At 31.8% G+C, this 20,968-nt stretch overlaps 2 protein-coding genes across 2 annotated transcripts; both read left to right on the top strand.

The window, feature by feature from the left end:
• The first annotated feature begins 4,628 nt into the window (after positions 1–4,628).
• On the top strand, positions 4,629–9,301 carry LOC110620514 (respiratory burst oxidase homolog protein B). The gene is made up of 12 exons (XM_021764287.2): positions 4,629–4,768; positions 5,141–5,692; positions 5,787–5,946; positions 6,188–6,236; positions 6,372–6,485; positions 6,623–7,438; positions 7,543–7,638; positions 7,744–7,859; positions 7,964–8,066; positions 8,219–8,292; positions 8,364–8,878; positions 9,008–9,301. Exons 2-12 carry the CDS (start codon positions 5,191–5,193, stop codon positions 9,115–9,117), a joined length of 2,655 nt encoding a protein of 884 aa, XP_021619979.1. The 5' UTR covers positions 4,629–4,768; positions 5,141–5,190; the 3' UTR covers positions 9,118–9,301.
• A 435-nt stretch (positions 9,302–9,736) lies between these two features.
• On the top strand, positions 9,737–11,745 carry LOC110620188 (heavy metal-associated isoprenylated plant protein 35). The gene is made up of 3 exons (XM_021763815.2): positions 9,737–10,021; positions 10,130–10,205; positions 10,522–11,745. The coding sequence occupies exons 1-3, from the start codon at positions 9,896–9,898 to the stop codon at positions 11,436–11,438; spliced, it is 1,119 nt and encodes a 372-aa protein (XP_021619507.1). The 5' UTR covers positions 9,737–9,895; the 3' UTR covers positions 11,439–11,745.
• Positions 11,746–20,968: the final 9,223 nt, after the last annotated feature.

The following is a 20,968-nucleotide window of genomic DNA, read 5'->3' as shown; positions in this document are numbered from 1 at the left end:
GAAAAAAAATAATGTCTTTTATATGAGTTATAAATATTCTTTTTTTTAAATTAATTTTGAGATGAATTAAATTTAATTTAAATTTAATATAATATTAAAATCTTCCGTCCGATATTAAAATTTTCATTAATATATTATGTGCAGTAAAATTCTAAGCACGTGAGATGTGTGTTGAAATCAATTTGAAAAGAGTAATGTTGCCTTGAGGAGTTTAATAGGAATTCAAATATGATTCAATAATTTTTTTAATAACGCTGATGCTAAATGTCCAGCGGTCCATGCTGTACGTGCTACTCTCCGCTACCTAATCTGCGGCGGAGAGGCGTAGAGACATATCAAAGCTGCTGTTGTTTTCGTTGTTATCCAAACATGTAGAGACAGTCATTTCTAAATTCTAATGTTATCTTCCAAAGCCACCTTTGACACCTATCTAGCAAATTCTGTTTATTTTTCCATGGAATTATTCAATGTATTTGATGCTTATGCTCGTAATCTCATTAATAATTAGGTTTATACTACTCATTCATTTCCTCCCATATTTATTAGAGGACTTCAATTTAATGTTTTTTTAACCTTTTTATTTAAAATAAATTCATTAAAATATTCGATTTTAATCCGGTTTTTATTAAAATTCAATTTAATATATTTTCATTTCTTTTAATTAACTAAAAAATTTCAATTTCAATTTATTTAATCGAAAAAAAAAATTGAGTTAAATTTAAATTTAATTTAATCAAAAAATTTATTTATTAAATTTCTTTTAATTAAATGCTTACTCATCACCGGCTATTTAATTTCTTAATAGCGTTTGTGTTAATAGAATCGAAATATAATTGGGTTTGCTTCTCTACTCTCCATCACATCAAATTAGCTGGATTCTTCTCCGATGAGTCTGAATTTTACTGTGGATTCGAACGGGTGTTGATGAGCCAATTTTGCATAATGAGCTCTGATAAATTTTGGACTCGACTTTTCTAAAAGGGTTCCGTTATAATTTACGTATAAGTATTCAGACGGGCGTTGATGAGCCAATTTTGCATAATGGGCTCTAATAAATTTTGGACTCGACTTTTCTAGAAGGATTCTGTTATAATTTACGTGTCAGTAGTCTAGCGATCATCATATATGACTCGTGAAATTACATGACTCTTTTTGTTATAAATTAAATTACAGAGCATATCAAATCACACACATAATTTTTTGTAATTACTTTTTCATAAGGAATAGAGAATACAAGCAAGGATTAAAAGAATTTCCCAAATTGCCTATAAACGCGTATTTATAAGCTTGTTTCTATTTAATTATAGCGAAATTTAGGGAAAAAAAGTCCAAGAAAATTCACATGCAGGAAAAATATTCTTCACTGGTTTGGACACATTCTTCTTAAATTGTATTTTCTCCTGCAACTTAAAAAATATAAGAAAAGTTGGCAGGGTCAAAACTGAAATTAAAGAGACATTATGCCTTCAAATTTGACTGGTTTTGGCTAAATCAAGAGGCTGTAATGGCTGATTTTAAGAAACATCCTAAACATTCTCCCAAGTGGGCATTGCATTTTCCAAATCAAAATCCCAATTTGAGTTTGGTAATTTTAACTTTTTCTATTTGAAGTTGTCTCCTTCTTTTTGACATCTATTTGAAGCCTGGGCTTCTCTATAAATCCTTGATTAATTGGTAATTATTATGACACCTAATCATCATTATTAGACATTAATTATTTAATTTTTCTAAACCCACCGCCATGTCATAATCCTTACGAAATCCACTGCTCATGCAAGATTTATGAAAAAAAAATCAATAAATTACGGTATTGTCTTGAAATTTGACAAAAATTACAACTCACTTCGTGCTTTTTTTTAATAATAAATAATTTATTTTCAAAATTTTTTATTTTATTAATAAAATAGTTGTATTATTAAATTTACCATTAATCAACTATTAATTAAAATTTTAATTCAAATTAAAAAAAATTAAATTATTATAAAAAGCGAAATTCAAAAAATTAAATTATTATAATTTAATCATGAATTTTAATAAAATTATTATTTATTTAATGATAACATAATGAAATTTTAAGAGCCAAATAATTTCTTATTAAAACAGTAGAGACTGAACTGTATATTTTATTAAATCTAGAGATTATGCTTTAAATTATAAAAAAATAATAGTTTTATATAATTTTAAAAATAATTAATATAATAAAAATAATAAAATTTATTTAATTTTTCTAATATGCTTAATTAAAAGTTAAATAAATTATATTATTAAATTATTTTGCAAATTTTATTTTTTTAAATTTATGAATAAATAAATTACTATTAAAAAAAGTGAGACAAATTATTTGATACAAATGAGAGTGTATTTTTAAAAATTTTTTATTCTACTCCTATTGAAACTCAAATTTAATTTTAGAAAAAGTATTATTAGATCTTAAATTTTTAGAAAATTTATTATTTCATTAGTATTTAAAAATCAATATATTAAAATATTTATATACATTATAAAATTAAATTATTTATTCTTTTTATAAAAAAATATTACTCAACATATTTTCATAAAATAATAAAATAATATGAATTTTTAAATAAAAATAACTAAATAATATACTAAAACTGAGTTGTTTCATGAAAAATATTTTTTATATTTAAAATATTTTTAAAAAATAATTAATAAAATAATATATTTTTAAAAAATCTCTTTATTTTTTATAAAAAAAGTTATTATATTCTAAATGTGATCTTATCAATATCACTGTATATAAACTTATTAATAATTTTTATTTTTAAATTAAAAATAAAAAAGAAAATATTTTATTAAAAAATACATACTAAATTAAATAATATAAATATTTAAAGTAATTAACCGTTAAAATACAAGAGATTTGAATTAATAGATATGAGTGAGTGGATTCCTTAAAAATCCAGAACATAATATATAGTAATACAGCCTTTGATTTTTGTATGATTCGACTGCTTAGATCAGCTGCTGACTGGGCATATATGATTTGGATTTTTCCAAATTTCGTGCAATGTGGGCTATGCCAATTGCCATGATAGTTATCTTAGTTGAAGAAAGATGAGTATTATCCATGCATGGATTTGCCACGTCATTAAATCTTAATTAATTAAAATCCACTTAAAATAGTTTAATATATAATTTTATATTCTCTCTAATCATAACTTTGAAACACAAACAAGCTCTCATAATTATGGTAGAAGGTGGATTTACCACCAACTCTTAATGCTATAAGTGATATAAAAAAATTAATTTTAAGAAATATATTAAAATATTTATATAATTTTAAAAAATTTAAATTTTAATAATTTAAATCACATAAAATTTTTAATAAAATAATAAAATTATAATTATAATAAAATATTATTCATATCAAATATATATCAAATATGTTATTATATTGATAATTAATTCAATTATTTATTTAACATTTATACTGATTTATATATTAGAATTAATTTATAAATAGATACCGAATGAATATAATGCGAACAACATTATTAATTTTTTTTTATTTTCTTCTACATTTTTTGTTTGCTTTTATAATTATATGTTATGGTGAAGTTTTGGGTGTCACATCTAACGGTAAATATTTAATTGATTTGATTTAAAATTAAGTTGAATAAATTAAAAATTAAAAATTTAATATTTATAAAATTGAATTAATTTTAAATATAAATTAATTCGAATCGAGTCATTTTCAGTAGACTTTTTAATAGATTTTTTATTTTTTATATTTTATTTTTAATATTTTAAAATTTAATTGAAATATTTTAATTTTAATTATAATTTAATCTCTATATTATTAAAAATAATGTATTATTATTATTAATCGGATGAATTTAATTTTTTTAAAATTTTTAAAATTATAAAATTAAAATCGAATCAAATTAAAATAAATAAATAATTAAATTAAAATTTTAAATTAATTCAATTCGATTAATATGAAATACTGCTCAGAGTCGCATCCCTCCACATTTGTAAATAATCCAAAATTGTTATTATAATTGCAAAGAAGACTTTGTTTTCTTGTATTCTCGTTGATTAAAATGTTTTAGCTAGATCTTCTTTTTATCAGCCCGCATTTTTAGACTTCTTAATTTACTCTACTTGCTAAAAGGAACAAATCAATAATCACCCAACAAATTAATTCTCATGCTTTGTTCTTTCCCCTTTAATTATGCTATATTGGCATTCACCTATTTTCATTTTAGAAAAAAATATCAGTAAGATTTTAAAAAACTTACCAATTAAATTTTTTTATTAATTTTAATCATTTGTTGAAAAAAATATTTTAATATATATTTAAAAAAAAATAATTAATTAGTTTTTTATATTCTAATAAATAAATAATAATTTATTGTTATTAATTTAAGGTTGAGCTGACCCTAAATTTGAGAAGAAATTTTGTTGGTGTATGTTAAATGTGAAGGACGACTGGCACTATTGCTGTATTTGAAAAAACTGGATCAAAGGCAGAGTATGCCATGCAAGACCTAACCACTACACCTCAACTAACAATTGAAACTACGCGCCATTGCGCCCCCAGATTTCTTTCTTTTTGACTTCGTTTTCCTCTCTATCATACAATAAACCCACCACCACCACCCCAATACTCTATTTATAAATCTCTCTTCCCATTCCCCTTGAGCTTCTCAAAACTTCTTTCCAATTTTCTCTCTTCATCCCAATTTTCAGCTTCATCAACTACATCATTTTTCCAACCGCTTTTCAACCAAGGAAGCATTCTCCGGTGAGAGATTTGATTATTCTTGTCTTTTATATATTATTGAATTAATTGTAGATAAGAATTCAAAGTTTGAAATGCAAACTATCACCTAGAAGTCTTTTTATATTTAGATTACATTGCTTCATTAATTGGGATTTGCTAATTAACTTTGAGTGTTTTGTATGATACTCCATGGAAAATTCAATTTTTATTTTAGTCAATAGTTCTTATTTAGGGAAGGCACTATTGTGGCAACTCAAACTGTTCATAGAATGAACCCTTTAGAGAGGTCATGTGCATGCCCTTGTGTAGGACACAATCATTCAAAATATACTACTATATGAGAAATTCTCTGGAATTATCACCATCTTACAGAGAAAACAATCTCCATTGCAGGGTAACAAGCAGAATCTGAGGAAGAGTACTGTGTTTAGGAAGAAAAGAAGATGGAGATTCAAGAAAATCAACAGGAAACATGGTCGGAGACAGAAAGCAGAAGCAGCACCAGCAGCAGAAGAGCTGGCTTCAGCGGTCCATTAGCGACCAACAAAAGAAACAGTAGCAAGAAAAGTTCAAAATACAAAGAAGAAGAATACGTGGAGATCACACTTGACGTTCGCGATGACTCAGTTTCTGTTCAGAACATAAGGGGAGGAGATTCTGAGACGGCATTTCTAGCTAGTCAATTGGAGAGAAAAAATCATCCTTCACTTGGATCACAGCTCTCGCTTCGATTAAGACAAGTTTCACAGGAGCTCAAGAGAATCACTTCTTCGAATACGTTTGACAAGGTTGACAGGAGCAAGTCTGGAGCTGCTCGTGCCTTGAAAGGGCTGAAGTTCATGACCAAAAATGTGGGAACCGAAGGCTGGTCTGAAGTTGAAGCAAGGTTTGATAAATTAGCCGTTGACGGATTGCTTCCCAAGAACCGGTTTGGCCAATGCATAGGTACCTTAGTCATATATATTTTTAAGAAAAATTCTAAAAGGAAAGTAAAATGGGAGAAATTTTTGATAAATTTTTTGTTGAAATGTGTGATCAGGAATGAATGAATCGAGTGAATTTGCAAGTGAACTGTTTGATGCATTGGCTCGGAATAGAGGGATCACATCAGCTTCAATAAGCAAGGCTGTATTGCGTGAATTCTGGGAACAAATTACTGACCAGGGTTTTGATGCCAGGCTTCAAATCTTCTTTGGCATGTAAGGGTTTAAGTATTATTATTATTATTATTATTATGTTCTTCCCTGAATTTTGTTGAATAATCTATAATTCAATATTGTTTAAGACTTCTTTAAGGTTTAAATATATTTCTTTTTAATTTAGTTCTACTGAAATTTTGAAAAAAAAAATATTTAAAATTAAAAGGAGAAGATTTGAGGAATGAAATGCTTTTTTTTTTTTTTGTGGAGACACAAAATGACAAAATTTTGTCAAATGCAGGGTTGACAAAAATGCGGATGGAAGGATCACGGAAGAAGAGGTGAAAGAGGTGAGATTATTGAAAAATAAAAGGTCAAAATAAATGTTTTTTTTTTTTTTACGAAAAAAAATTTTGAAATTGCTTTTTTATCATTATTATTGTGAAATCTTTCCAAACCTTACATTTGCTTTTTTGGACTTTCAGATTATTGCTTTAAGTGCTTCAGCTAATAAGCTGTCAAAGATTCAAGAACGAGCCGAGGAGTATGCTGCTCTGATCATGGAAGAATTGGACCCAGACAATCTTGGATACATTGAGGTCCATATCCAAACACCCCCCCTTCTTTCTTGGGCTTCAACTTCCAAATTGGGTCACTATTGATTTAAAAAACAAACCCACTTGAAACCCATTAAAGATAAATTCAATTCATCTAACAATGTCTTTTTTTTTTCCAGCTTTACAACTTGGAAATGCTACTTCTCCAAGCTCCAAATCAATCCACAAACTTAGCAACAGACAGTCGAATCTTAAGCCAAGTACTAAGCCAAAGGCTTGTACCAACCAAAGATCACAACCCAATAAAGAGATGCTACAGGAAGGTAGCCTACTTCGTTGAGGACAATTGGAAGAGAATTTGGGTGATGGCCTTGTGGCTTGGAATCTGCGCAGGACTCTTCACTTGGAAATTCATTCAGTACAAGCACCGAGCAGTGTTCGATGTCATGGGCTACTGCGTTACCACCGCAAAGGGTGCAGCCGAAACCACTAAGTTCAACATGGCTTTGATTCTTTTACCTGTGTGTAGAAACACCATCACTTGGCTCAGAAGCAAAACCAAGTTAGGAGCCGTCGTCCCTTTCGATGATAATATCAACTTCCACAAGGTAGTTGCTTTTGGAATAGCAATTGGAGTTGGGCTGCATGCCGGTGCACATTTAACGTGCGACTTCCCTAGACTACTACATGCCACAGATGAAGAGTATGAACCAATGAAGCCATTCTTTGGCGATGACCGACCAAATAACTACTGGTGGTTCGTGAAAGGGACTGAGGGTTGGACTGGTGTGGTCATGGTGGTGCTCATGGCTATAGCCTATATATTAGCCCAGCCTTGGTTCCGCCGGAACAGGCTAAACCTCCCTACCACCCTGAAGAAGCTCACCGGATTCAATGCCTTCTGGTACTCACACCACTTGTTTGTTATCGTCTACGCCCTCTTCATCGTTCATGGCTACTATCTCTATCTTTCCAAGAAATGGTACAAGAAAACGGTAAGATCCATGATCAAGAACACAAAACTTATAGAATATATTCAAATTATTTTCAAGCTTTCTCTCTTGTTTAATATTTAAATTGTTTTGGCAATGAAATTTAGACGTGGATGTATCTCGCTATTCCAATGGGATTATATGCATGCGAACGTTTGATTCGTGCATTTAGATCGGGTTACAAATCAGTGAGGATTTTGAAGGTATGTGTATATAATTTTTGCTTGAATTTCTTATAATATTTAATTGAAATTTATTCAATTTGTCTAATGAAGAAGAAATTTTAATAAAAATCCAAAAAAAATTAGGTGGCAGTCTACCCTGGAAATGTACTGGCACTGCACATGTCCAAGCCTCAAGGATTTAGATACACTAGTGGGCAATACATCTTTGTGAATTGTTCAGCTGTTTCCCAATTTCAATGGTAAGTTAAATTCTTGTTAATTATACTACAAATAGACAAGAAATGTTAATTACAAGCATCCAAGAATTAATGGTGATCAAGGTTTTACGTTGTCTTAATTTCAGGCATCCATTTTCAATTACTTCTGCTCCTGGAGATGATTATTTGAGCATCCATATTCGCACCTTGGGTGACTGGACAGCACAGCTCAAAGCTGTTTTCTCCAAGGTAATACATACGTAGTTGAATCGTCAAGCTCAGAGTTCTCGAGCTTAAATCCTAGTGGAGTCAATTATACTAAAAAAAAATCAACAGACTAAACAGTTTCCTCAGCATCTGATAATTATATATATATGCTGCCTTTTGGTGTGTGATTATAGGTTTGCCAACCTGCATCAAGCAATCAAAGTGGCCTTCTAAGAGCTGATATAGCAAGCAGTGATAATAAGCCTAGGTATTTTCTTTCTCAGATTTTCCTTTCCAACTTTATTTTCCTTCAAAATCTTAAGTTGACATTAATAGCAGATTGCCAAAGCTCTTAATTGATGGACCTTATGGAGCACCAGCACAAGACTACAAGAATTATGATGTTCTTCTATTGGTTGGACTTGGAATTGGTGCCACACCTCTAATTAGCATAGTTAAGGATGTGCTTAACAACATTAAGCAGCAAAAGGAAATAGAAGAAGGGATGGTAGAGAGTGGCATTAAGGGTAACAAAAGAAAGCCTTTTGCTACTAAACGAGCTTATTTTTACTGGGTCACTCGCGAGCAAGGCTCGTTCGAGTGGTTTAGAGGTGTGATGAATGAAGTGGCTGATTATGATCAAGACAGAGTTATTGAGCTTCATAATTATTGTACAAGTGTTTATGAAGAAGGAGATGCTCGTTCTGCATTAATCGCTATGCTTCAATCTCTTCAACATGCTAAGAATGGCGTTGATGTTGTCTCTGAAACGCGTGTTAAGACGCATTTTGCTAGACCAAATTGGCGAAAAGTTTTTAAGCATGTAGCGGTTAACTATCCCAATCAAAAAGTTGGTAAGTTCATTATTTTAATAGGGTAATTTTTACTCACACCGAATTATTATACACTCGAAATACATAGAATTTCATGTGAGCCGTGCTATGTATTGGGTCAAGCTGCTGATTGCAGTACTTTTGTTGCAGGAGTGTTTTATTGTGGTGCACCTGGATTGACCGGAGAACTAAGAAGGCTAGCTCAAGACTTTTCCAGGAAAACTACTACCAAGTTTGATTTTCATAAAGAGAATTTCTAACAATTCTTTTAAAAAAATAAATATTTTTTGAAATGTAATTTAGTTTCTTTTTCTTTTATACTGCCCAAAAAAAAAGCTGTCATCAAAGTAAAAGAATTGTATTGGTTCTTGTTTATAGTGAGACTTGTTTTGAGAAACAAATTGCAATTAGAATAAAAAAAATGTAGCATTCAATTTTCAGCAATTATTCCTTAATTTTGTAATTAAACAATTTCATATTTAATTTAAGTATTCTTCAATAGTATTAATCGAATACTTAACCCTCTGTTACCAGAAATTCTTTCCTTTGCTAGCCAATAGATTTTTTAAGTGGAAATATCCCTGTACTAATTCTATAAACATTCATCTATAATTCAGTAAATTAAATAAATTAAGAAGCATTAATAAATAAATACCAAATTTTTTAATAGAATAAAAATTGAAAATCAATAAAATTATATATATTTTTTATTTTCTTCAATATTTAAAACCACTGAAACAATTTAATATGTTTTAAAAAACAAATGAGTAACTAATTAGTTTTATCATAATGTCGGACTAAAAAATATTTCCCTTATTTCTTTCATCAGTTCCCATCACCACCAGATTTACTATTGCCACCCCATCAAACACCAACCCTCGGGTCCTACTTCCTTTCCTTTCTCTCTCTCTTTGAGCCCTTCTCACTTCTTACCCTTTGCGTCTTCTTATTAAGGATTCCCTTGCTTCCCTCCCTCGTCGCTCTCTCTCTCTCTCTCTCTCTCTCTCTCTCTCTCTCTCTCTCTCTTCTCGTACGCTCATGAACCCACTTCCACCTCTTCCAATGGCGGCAGAAGGGAAGACTGAAGCCAAAGCTGAATCGCAACAGGAAGCTAATAAAGAAGTAGCAGTGGAGGAAAACCCAGAATCGCCTCTCAAGTACAAGGTAAATTAAAGCATGATGATGATCTATACCTCCACCAGAAAGAATTCATGTTTCTGGAAAATTTTCATTCTTTAAATATTTCTAACTTCATTGTCTACATCTCTTTAGACATTGGTCTTGAAAGTCTCCGTTCATTGTGAAGGCTGCAAAAGGAAAGTTAAAAAGATCCTAACAAATACTGACGGTACGTAACCAGTAAAACTTTACGTTCATCCATCATTTCTGGGTTTTATAGTTCTGTGTTCTTGCCAGAATTTCGAGGCTCTCTTTTTCATTCGTAAGAGTTTTTCTTTACTTGCAAGTTAAAATTTCTTCAAAGCTATCATTAGTTCTCTTCTCCGTTCTCAAACTTGTTTATTGATTATTAATCCCATCTGGGTTTTGTTCATTTTCACGCCTCCTTTGTCATTTTCGTTCATTTTTAGGCAAAATCTATGTCCCCTTAGTTGATTTTACGATATCTTGTTCTATTCTTGTTGAGCTTTTCCAGTATTTGTCAGGTGTTTACACCGCAGAAATTGATTTAAGACAACAAAAGGTCACAGTGCTGGGAAATGTAGATGCAGATACTTTGATCAAGAAACTGGTGAAGGCAGGGAAGCATGCAGAGCTATGGCCTGAAAAAGCTGACCAAAAGGAGAAAAAGAAAGGAAAATCAAAGAATAAGGAGAAAGAAAAAGAGAAAGAAAAACAAAGCGACCCAGAAAATGGTGATGAAGATGGTGAAAAAGAGAAAGAAACTGTGAAAACTGAAGAAATTCAAATTCAAGACCCTTCTAAACCCACTGAAAATGGAAGTAGTACTCATAAACCAGAGATGACTAATAACGTTGGCAAACCTAGCGAAGGCGGCACAACCAGTAAACCTGCCGCCGGTGGCCAAATGAAGGAGGTGACGATTGACGAAAAACCACCTGTGACCACACCAGCTGGTAGCCAGTCACCGCCACCGGTGACTGACAAGAAAGGCAGCAGTGAAAATGAAGGTGGTGGTGCTGAGAAAGGTGGAAGTGGAGGCAAAAAGAAGAAAAAGAATGGGCAAAAAGGGAATACTACCAACGTAGATGAGGGTGAACATTCTAGTGATGCACCCGCAGGCACTGGATCACCAAGTCAAGGTAATGGTCAAGGCCCCATTCACTATCCCATCAATCAAAGCCCTCCACATCACCACGTGTCTCACTACCCACCACATTACTATGCACCTCCACCAGTGTACGCCGCGCACTACAATACAGCGCATCCCAGTACTAGCTACGGTGCATCAATCTATCCCCCATCGTACTCATACGTGTACATGCATCCGGGGACGGCAAGCGAACCTCCAACGTCTGATTTGGACTCAGATCTATCACAGCCGTCGGATTCATTTGAGATTTTCAGCGATGAAAATCCAAATGCATGCTCAATCATGTGAAAAATTTGGAAACACATGGAGCTCATACTTGTTGTATGAGCCTAGGGTGGTAAATTTTGTAAAATATTAGATATGTGATAGTTAAATTTATAATAGGCAGAGGAGAATAAGAGGGGAAGTGAGGGTTTTGAGTGGCAGGTGATTTAGCTTTAGTTTGGTGTCTTTTTACTTCTTTTAAGGTTGGTGTTCAGAAGTTTATATTAGTAGGGTCTCCTCTTGTCTCTTCTTGTTATTTACTCCTTATGTGTAAAGTAGATTTGGGATGTTGCTTATTAGATGGTGATTAATGATATATTGGCTTACTTTATGGGTTTTGGCATGTGTGTTTAATCCATTAAAATTAAAAAACCCTCTAATAATTTATTTAACGTGATTTTAAATTAATTAAAGTGAAATTCAAATATTGTATGGTTATAAAAAAAAAAAAAAAAAACATGTGGCAAATGTTTGGTAGCTGAAAATGGAGAGGAAAAATAAACTTTGGCCAAGAAACTTGTACAAACTCAAACCGTTGCCTGCCTGCTAAGTTTCAAGATAGTGCTTTGTGATTTTGTGTAGGTGGGTATGCTAATTGAGTTTGTAGGACCCTTAAATCTGTCTAACAAACTCTTTCTGATGTGTAAAGAAGATCTTGATTGAGTATTAGTTTATAATTACTAAGTGTTTACAAGGAGATTGAGGTGGCAAGTGGGAAAAAGATTGAATTGCAATGTGGAAAGCAGCTTCTGGGTTTTGTGTCCCTTTACAAACAAAAATCTAGTCCTTTGCTTTCTACATTAATTAAAGAAAAACAAAAAAAGATGCTAGCTGTTATACCCTAACCCTTGCTTTAGGAGTTGTTTGAGCGGAAAACTTTCTTTTCCGTAAACTCTGATTTTCTTCGAAAAATTATTATTTCATAATTTTTAAAAATATATTAAAATAACGTTTTAAAAAATTTACTATTTAATTTGTCATTATTTTTAGCCATTAAAATATTTTAATTTTTATTTTTCATAAAACCCACTTTTAAAAATCTTTTAAAATTTCAAATTAATTATAAATGAATATGTGGGAATTTATATACCACCTAAAAATTTTATTAAAATTATCACATTTTAACTTTATTTATATTTGCGGTCTGTGTGTTCTATCTCTGAAAAATTTAAAAAAAAAACACCTTAAAAGTTTGAAGTGTGTGAATTGTTTCTTCTTTTAAGATCTTTGCTTTATTTAATTTATTTGTACTATTGCATATGGCTCTTTCTTCTTTTTTGTACCTCTCTTCCTTATCTCTCTGAATTAGGGCAAGGATAAAAGAGGGAAAGAAATCATGCATAATGCATTTTCATAGTAAAGTCATAAGCAGAATGCTTTTCTATTTATTTTCTGTTTGACCTATATTGGACTGTTTTGGGACCAATCTCTGATTATTCTATTATAGTGCTGTTGGCCAAATCCATTTGAATCATACCCTAGATGACTATCTCCTCTAGTCATGATGTTAATTCTGTGGAATAATCAATGGTTCTGCTGATGAATATTATTTTTATTTTAATCACAGATATCTCAGTTCATTATCCTCAAATTAAGTCATGTTTAATTTGTTCAGACCACTGAAATATAAACTTCTTTAGATTAAAACTGAATCATGTTTCATTAATTATTTTTAATAATTATTAATTATTTTAATAGCAGATAATTATTTTATAATAATTAGTTAAATAAAAAATCATTTAATGGGTCCTACAAATTAGTATTTGATCAATACTATGGACTCCATTTTCTTCTCTCCATAGGGACAACTTTAATCATAAACACAGAAAATAAAAATAAAAGAAAAACTCTGAAACCACCAAAGCTGCCCTTTTATAATCTCATTCAATATCTAGAAAGCTCTTTCTTTGGGTTTTGATTCTCTTGGCCACTAGAAGGTCATTTGACATTCCAGGCTTATAAGAGAATCTCATGTTTTTTTTTTTATTCTTATTCTGGATTAATAACTGTCCTTTTGAACAAATTTTAAATTTTTTGTTTTAAATTTGGTCATGGAATATGATGTTATGAGATATAGAGAAAATAATTTTTCTAAAGTGTGTAAATTTAATCTGGAGATTTTTTTTTTTTTCTTCTTATTCTCTAATAACGTATAACCATCATTTCACTATAATGCCATAGGTCTCTGTCACGCAGAGTCATACATACGGGTTGTCTGCTCATCATTGTCAGACGGCTATTTAATTCTCTTTCGACACGCATGCTGATAGGGTCGCGACATAACTAGACCTGCTCTCCTATTTTTCATCACATCAAACGAACTAAACTTTCTTTTGGCAGGTCCAGGCTCTCAATCAATCCGGCCTACCTTAAGTGCAGATTGAATGAAGCGTTGATGGATTGGCCTGATTAGTGGACTCTAATGGATTTTAGACCTGTCTTTTTCTCTGTTTTAGCGCCACACACTAATACTATTATTATTATTTTTTTTTTTTAAAAAAATGCCTAGATATTGGAAGTGTAACTGTATTGGATTCTCCTATAATCAATGGAAAAAAAATGGTGTAGATGTTGGAATATAGAGATGGATGAAAATGAGTTTTGAAGAGAATGTTTATCCAAAATGAATGTAAATCTGATGTTAGGGTTGAGTCAGTAAACATGACTTGTGATTCTCTTTTGCATATTCCTCCTGTCCATCAGTTGCTAGGCAATTTCCTTTTATCAGAAAGGAAAGGAACTTCATCCATCTTCTTCCCCAAGCCACTCACAGTCAACTCCTGGTACCCTTGCTGAAATTTCTCTTCCTCTTCTTTATGGTTTATTAAGGGCGAAAATTTCAAATCATACTCTAAACATTTTATCAAATTTAAATAAATCTAATCTAATTTTATTGAATTAAATAAAATTATAAACTCTTATTAGAATATTATAATTAATTTTTCATTACATTTAAAATGTAGAAAGTAAGTGAAATTTCGAATTCGAATATTTTTAATTACTCATTATAAGATATTTAAGTTTATGTTAGAGAAAAAATTAAAAATTAAAAATTTTTAAAAATAAAAGAATAAAAATTATAAATAATTTTAATATTTGAAATTAAAAATAATATTTTTTATGTCATAATTTATTTGAATTTAAATGCATAGGATAAAAAGTTAAATTTAGACTTTATTAAATTAAAATTTGAGAAATTTAATAATTTTTTTCCCATTTATTAAGCTGTAATTGTGATTCAAGCTTTAAAGATTTTAGTGGGCAGAAGGTGAAATCGAATTGCGTGGCAAAGGAAATAAAGAAAATAAAAGGGAAAATAGAGTAATGATTATGAATGGTGGTGGCATAATTTACCCAGAAGATAATGAGGATAATCATGACAAGTACAATGATTAGCATCGCAAACGCATACCCATCTCTGAATAATTAACAACTCATTAGAGGCTTAAGTGGCTACCCTTAACTTTATTTCTTCTAAATAAATTATTATTTTTACCTAATATATTTATATATATATATATATATATTTATTTTTACCTAATATATTGCAGTTAAATTTTTACAGTTTCAATATTAAACAGTTGATTTTTAATTCATAATTTAGTAGAAAGTAATGAAAAAATAAAAATAAGGTTTAACATGTAGAGTTATCGGTAAAACTTTCATTTTTATGAATTAAAAACTCTTTTTGGTAGTCTAATATTTCATCAATCTCATAACACATCTCCGATTTTATTGTCAATGCTGTTTTACGCTAATAGGCCATGCGTACCACAATCTCATAAAAGCGACCCCACTTATATAGGTGATACCATCAAGTGTATATTGTAATTTACATATCATTCACAAGATATGAATATCATTGAGAGCTCAGTATGTGTAAACCGTAATTTATACACTATCCATAAGAAATTCAGCTCGTTCTCTTATCAATGCAGTATAACACTTCTCATACCATAAGAGGGATAACGATAAATAGTGCTAGCAGAATTAACAGATGACTTGTTATATCTAAATGAACTTTTTTCATGAGATCTCTAATCACAAAGGTTGGGTTCGCATCACTATTAATTTCATTTTGTTTAAATCACAATCCCCTCGATATTTTATTTATTAACTTTTTTCTTAAAACTTTAGTCAAATAATTGGTCAAATTCGCTTTGACTTCACATAATTAATGATATAATTTTATTTCTTAACAGTTGTATTACCATATTATGTCTTAGAAGAATATGTCTAATTTTGCTATTGAAAGTTTTATTTTTTACAATAGCTATTATAGTTTGACAATCACAGCCCTCAACATAATATTCGCTAAGACAATTCTTAATCACTCAGCTTTACTACTAGCTAATTCTAGAGTAATAAACTCTAACTACATATTGGTTTTAACAATAATAATTTGTCTAGTTGATTTCCAAGTAATTATAACAACATCTAAATTAAATATATAATTATTAGTGGATTTTATCTCATTTGAATCTAAATTTCAATTAACATCACTGCATTCTTCAAATGCAGTTGGACATCCATTAAATGCAGTGGATATAGAGAAAAGGGTTTTTGTATTATTTACTGAACGTATTACAGAAACTTATATAATACAAGTCTACAACTAACTAAATACAAGATAAGTATATAGCTATAACTCAAATACTTAAAAATAGATAAAACTGTTATAGTTAGTCTTTATCCTTAATACGCCCCCGCAAGATTGAGGCGCCATTGGAGACTCCAATCTTGGTTCTAAAGTAACAAAACTGAGTTCTTCCCAAAGCCTTTGTAAGCACATCAGCAACTTGATCTTTTGAACTTATGTGAAGAACCCTTAACTGTCCAGCATTAATTTTCTCGCGAACAAAATGGTAATCCAGTGCAAGATGCTTCATCCTAGTATGATAGATTGGATTGGCGCAGAAGTAAGTCGCACCAAGATTATCACAATGAAGGACTGGTGGTTGTGATATTGGTGCTCCCAAATCTTGTAATAAACTTTGAACCCAAAATACCTCTGCTGCAGCATTGGCTAAGGCTTTGTACTCAGCCTCTGTAGAAGATCGTGAGACAGTCTTTTGTCGACTAGATTTCCAAGAGATAATATTAGAACCAAGATATAGAACATAAGCAGTTGTAGACCGCCCATTATCAAGGGCACCACCCCAATCAGAATCAGAGAAGGCAGACAGAGTATGAGTAGAATTTCGATTGAGAAATAAGCCATAATGTATGGTTCCTTTGAGATATCGCAAAACACGTTTTAGTGCTTGAAGATGAGTTTGCGTCGGTGCATGCATAAACTGTGACAGCCGATTCACTGCAAAAGAAACATCAGGACGCGTAATTGCCAAATATTGAAGAGATCCAACAATTTGGCGATATACGGTGGAATCAGTCGAACTAGAACCATCATTTAAGATTAGCTTGTCTCCTGTAGACATAGGAGTATTCACCTCTTTAGCTCCAGCCATATCAAATCGCTCTAACAAATTAGCAATATGTCGATGTTGCGAAAGAAATAATCCTGCAGCTATAGAAATTACTTCAACCCCCAAAAAATGATTTAATATTCCCAAATCTTTGATAGAGAACTGAGCAGATAGCTTCTGTACACAGGTATTCAGAAAATGATTGTTATTATCTGTAAGTACAATATCATCAACATATACTAGAAAATATGCAGTAATCCCATTGGAGGAAAAAATAAACAAGGACGCATCAGCATTTGATTTGCGAAAACCAAGTTTGAGCAAAAAAGAAGTAAGTTCAAGATACCAAGCTCGTGGAGCCTGTTTCAAACCATAAAGAGACTTCTTCAGTTTGCAAACATAATCAGAAAACTCAGGTTGCACATATCCTGGAGGTTGCTGCATGTAGACATCTTCATAAAGTGTGCCATGTAAAAAGGCATTATTTACATCCAATTGCCTTAACTGCCATCCTTTAGAAATTGCAAGAGTAAGAACTACCCGAATTGTGACCGGTTTTGTAACCGGACTAAATGTATCAAAATAATCACGCCCAGGTTCCTGAAGAAATCCTTTGGCAACCAAACGGGCCTTGTACTTATCAATAGTACCATCCGGTTTACGCTTAATCCGAAACACCCATTTGCAACTAATAAGATGATGTTTGTCTCTCGGAACCAACTCCCAAGTTTTATTTTGCAAAAGAGCATTGTACTCTGAATCCATCGCCTGCCGTCAAAGTGAACTTGCCAGAGCTTGTTTAACTGTTCTTGGCTCGAGTGTATCCTGTAAAGGATATTTAGTTGTAAGATTAACAAAAGAAGAATTAAAATACTTTGAGTTAGGCTTCCTTTGTCGCTGCTGCCGTTGTACAGGAGCTGGAACTGAGTCTTGTGAAACAATCGGTAGTGGCAAATCTAAATCAGCAGTAAAAGATTCAGTCATCAAAGGTTCAACTTGTTGAGTCTCAGTACTAATTAATGGCATGGCAGATTGATTAGATTCTGCTGATAATGCTGTAATAGATTCTGAACCAGTACTCGAAACCAACAAATCAGAATCACTTGGAATAGAAATTGCCAATGGAACCGAAGCAACTACAGTTGGTGCAACAGGTGATGAATTTTGTTGTTGTGCCGAACCTGTACAAGAAGCATCTCGAAAATAATCTGTAAATTGATGAGAACTAGTGCAAGTTTCAGATGGAAAAATATGCTCAACAAATTGAACATGACGAGACAAATACAAACGATTAGCCTTTGGATCGTAACATTTGTATGCAGATTGAGTTGGAGAATATCCAAGAAAAATACAAGGCAATGAACGACACTGAAGTTTAGAATTATTATATGGCCTTAGCCATGGAAAACAAAGACAACCAAAAGATTTCAATCTCTTAAAACTATGAGACATACCAAACAATCTAGAGAAAGGTGTTTGAAACGAAATAGCGGATGAAGGCAACCGATTGAGCAAATAAACAGCAGCCTGGAAAGCATGAGACCAATAATTAGAAGGTAAAGACGAAAATTGTAACATAGCAAGACCTGTTTCAACTATTGAGCGATGACGACGTTCAGCAGTACCATTATGCTCTGGCGTATGTGGAGGTGTTGTATAATGTGAAATACCACAAGACAAAAAATGATGCTTAAGCTTTTGATACTCCCCACCATTATCAGTGAACACAGAAACAATTTTAGTGTGAAAATAATTTTCAACCAATTTTTGAAAGTGGATAAACAAATCATGAGTATCAAATTTCTTCTTCATGGGATATAGCCAAACATACTTAGAATAGTGATCAATAAATGTAACGTAATACTCATAGCCATCAATAGATTTTTGTGTAGGACCCCAAACATCGGAATAAACAAGTTGCAAAGGCTTATTACTAACAAGAGAATTCTCAGAAAACGGTAATTTATGACTCTTGCTCATAGAGCAGGAAGTACAATGAAAACTAGAAACATAGTTAGACATAGACTGAAGACCAATATTTCGAAGTACTAACAAAAAGACTTTATTGTTGGGATGACCAAGCTTGTGATGCCATTCAGAAAGCAAAGACAGACACCGAGTAGTAACATTCAGCTGAGGACGTTGAGAATTAACTCTAGAAAAACTTGCACAGTAGATATCATCAATGTTCTCTCCCCGTAGCAGAGACGCCCCCGTGTACAGATCCTTCACAACAAAATAAGATGGAAAAAATTCCACAGAAACATGATTAGTGCGACATAACTTAGCAATTGAAACCAAATTCTTGCGCAGATTAGGCACACATAACACATTAGGCAATGATAAATTCTTAGAGTAAGCAGGAATTTGCACAAAACCAGTATGTGATACAGCAAGCGTTTTACCATCACCAAGTTGTACTTCCTCAGGACCTCCATAGTCAGAATAGCTTTGCAAAGAAGCTGGATTCGACACAACATGATGAGAAGCTCCGCTATCAAACAACCATTGTTGTGGAGAAGAAGCAGCCATAGCAGAAGTAACATTAACTGCAGGTATCGGTGCTAAAGAATGAGAGGTATCAGTCTTCAAAGACATATTATTCTCCTTAAGAAAGCGAGCCAATTTGCGACATTCAGCAGTAGCATGCCCAGTATATTCACAAAATTGACATACCACATTAGGTCGATAAGAACCGCGACCTCGACCACCAGAGTAAGAACCACGACCACCACGTTGATTTCCAGAATAATTGTAGTTTTGTGGAGATCGATTATAATTGCCATTCTGATTTTGTGAACGCCCTCTAGAACGTTGAGTGTAATTGACAGTAGCAATCACTTGTGACGTAGCTGAAACAGTTGTGGAATCTTTTTCTTGTAAGGATCGTTCATGATCAGTAAGTTTTTCAAAGAGATCAGAAAAGGTTATTGGGGTTTCACGAACTTTTAACGCAGCAACTATGGGACTGTAATCATCTCCCAATCGCGTGATAATATAAACAATTAAATCATCATCACTCACCGGATTCTGGGTAAGAGCAAGCTCATCTGCAATAGCCCTCATCTCATTGAGAAAAACAGCAATCGGTTTGGTTCCCTTAGAGTTCTGTGCTAATTTAGTCTTTAAGGACAAAATTCTAGAACGAGAAACATTAGCAAAACTCTGGTGAAGCCGATCCCATGCTTCTTTGGCAGTATTGGCTGAAGAAATCAAGGGTTGAATAGTATCGGAACAACTTCCTAAAAGAGCACTGATCAAGATTTGATCTTGTCGATACCATAAGGCGAAAGCTGGGTTGGCTGTTTTGTCTTTTTCAGAAAGAAATTGTGATGGTGCAACCCGTGAACCATCAATAAAATCAAGTAAATCAAGACCAATTAAGGTTGATTGAATTTGTTTTCTCCAAACAGGAAAATTCTCCTGAGTAAGTTTAATAGGAAAATGCGTTGGAGCATTTAATTGAATAACAGTAATAGATGACGAAGCCATTGATTAAAATTTAAGAAAATTGGATCAGAAAACTCGTGAGAGCAGATTGCAGCTCTGATACCATATAGAGAAAAGGGTTTTTGTATTATTTACTGAACGTATTACAGAAACTTATATAATACAAGTCTACAACTAACTAAATACAAGATAAGTATATAGCTATAACTCAAATACTTAAAAATAGATAAAACTGTTATAGTTAGTCTTTATCCTTAATAGTGGAATATTCACTAATGGATTTTATCTCATTTGAATGTAAATTTCAATTAATATCATTGTATTCTTCAAATGCAGTGGGATATCTACTATATAAAATATTATGACTCAAGGTACCTCTCAAATAATTATTAAGTTTGATTAAAATAGTCCAACGACCATGATTAGATTTTGTGTAAATCTGCTCAATCTACATAGTATAAGTTATATAAGTATAAAAATTTTATTAAATGCAATAATCTTCTAATAATATGTGCATATCTAAATTGAGCAATAATATCTCTATTCTTCTTGGAGAATTAGTGTAATACCCGGCTAAACTCTAGCGTCAGAATTCCAACTTTTTGATGGAATCTCTGTTGGGATCAAGAATTTCGAAACTGAAATCTTTAGTTAGAAGGCTAAAATAAGATTTCTACA

Source organism: Manihot esculenta, chromosome 8, assembly GCF_001659605.2.
Source record: "Manihot esculenta cultivar AM560-2 chromosome 8, M.esculenta_v8, whole genome shotgun sequence".
NCBI lineage: Eukaryota > Viridiplantae > Streptophyta > Magnoliopsida > Malpighiales > Euphorbiaceae > Manihot > Manihot esculenta.
This window is presented reverse-complemented; position numbering and strand designations above follow the sequence as displayed.

Bases quoted from the DNA above. Each gene is read 5' to 3' on its own strand.
- LOC110620514 (XM_021764287.2), top strand. From the start codon at position 5,191: ATGGAGATTCAAGAAAATCAACAGGAAACATGGTCGGAGACAGAAAGC. The intron at 6,486-6,622 runs GTCCATATCCAA...TTTTTTTTCCAG, and splicing joins ACAATCTTGGATACATTGAG to CTTTACAACTTGGAAATGCT. The intron at 8,293-8,363 runs GTATTTTCTTTC...CATTAATAGCAG, and splicing joins AGCAGTGATAATAAGCCTAG to ATTGCCAAAGCTCTTAATTG.
- LOC110620188 (XM_021763815.2), top strand. From the start codon at position 9,896: ATGAACCCACTTCCACCTCTTCCAATGGCGGCAGAAGGGAAGACTGAA. The intron at 10,022-10,129 runs GTAAATTAAAGC...ACATCTCTTTAG, and splicing joins AATCGCCTCTCAAGTACAAG to ACATTGGTCTTGAAAGTCTC. The intron at 10,206-10,521 runs GTACGTAACCAG...AGTATTTGTCAG, and splicing joins GATCCTAACAAATACTGACG to GTGTTTACACCGCAGAAATT.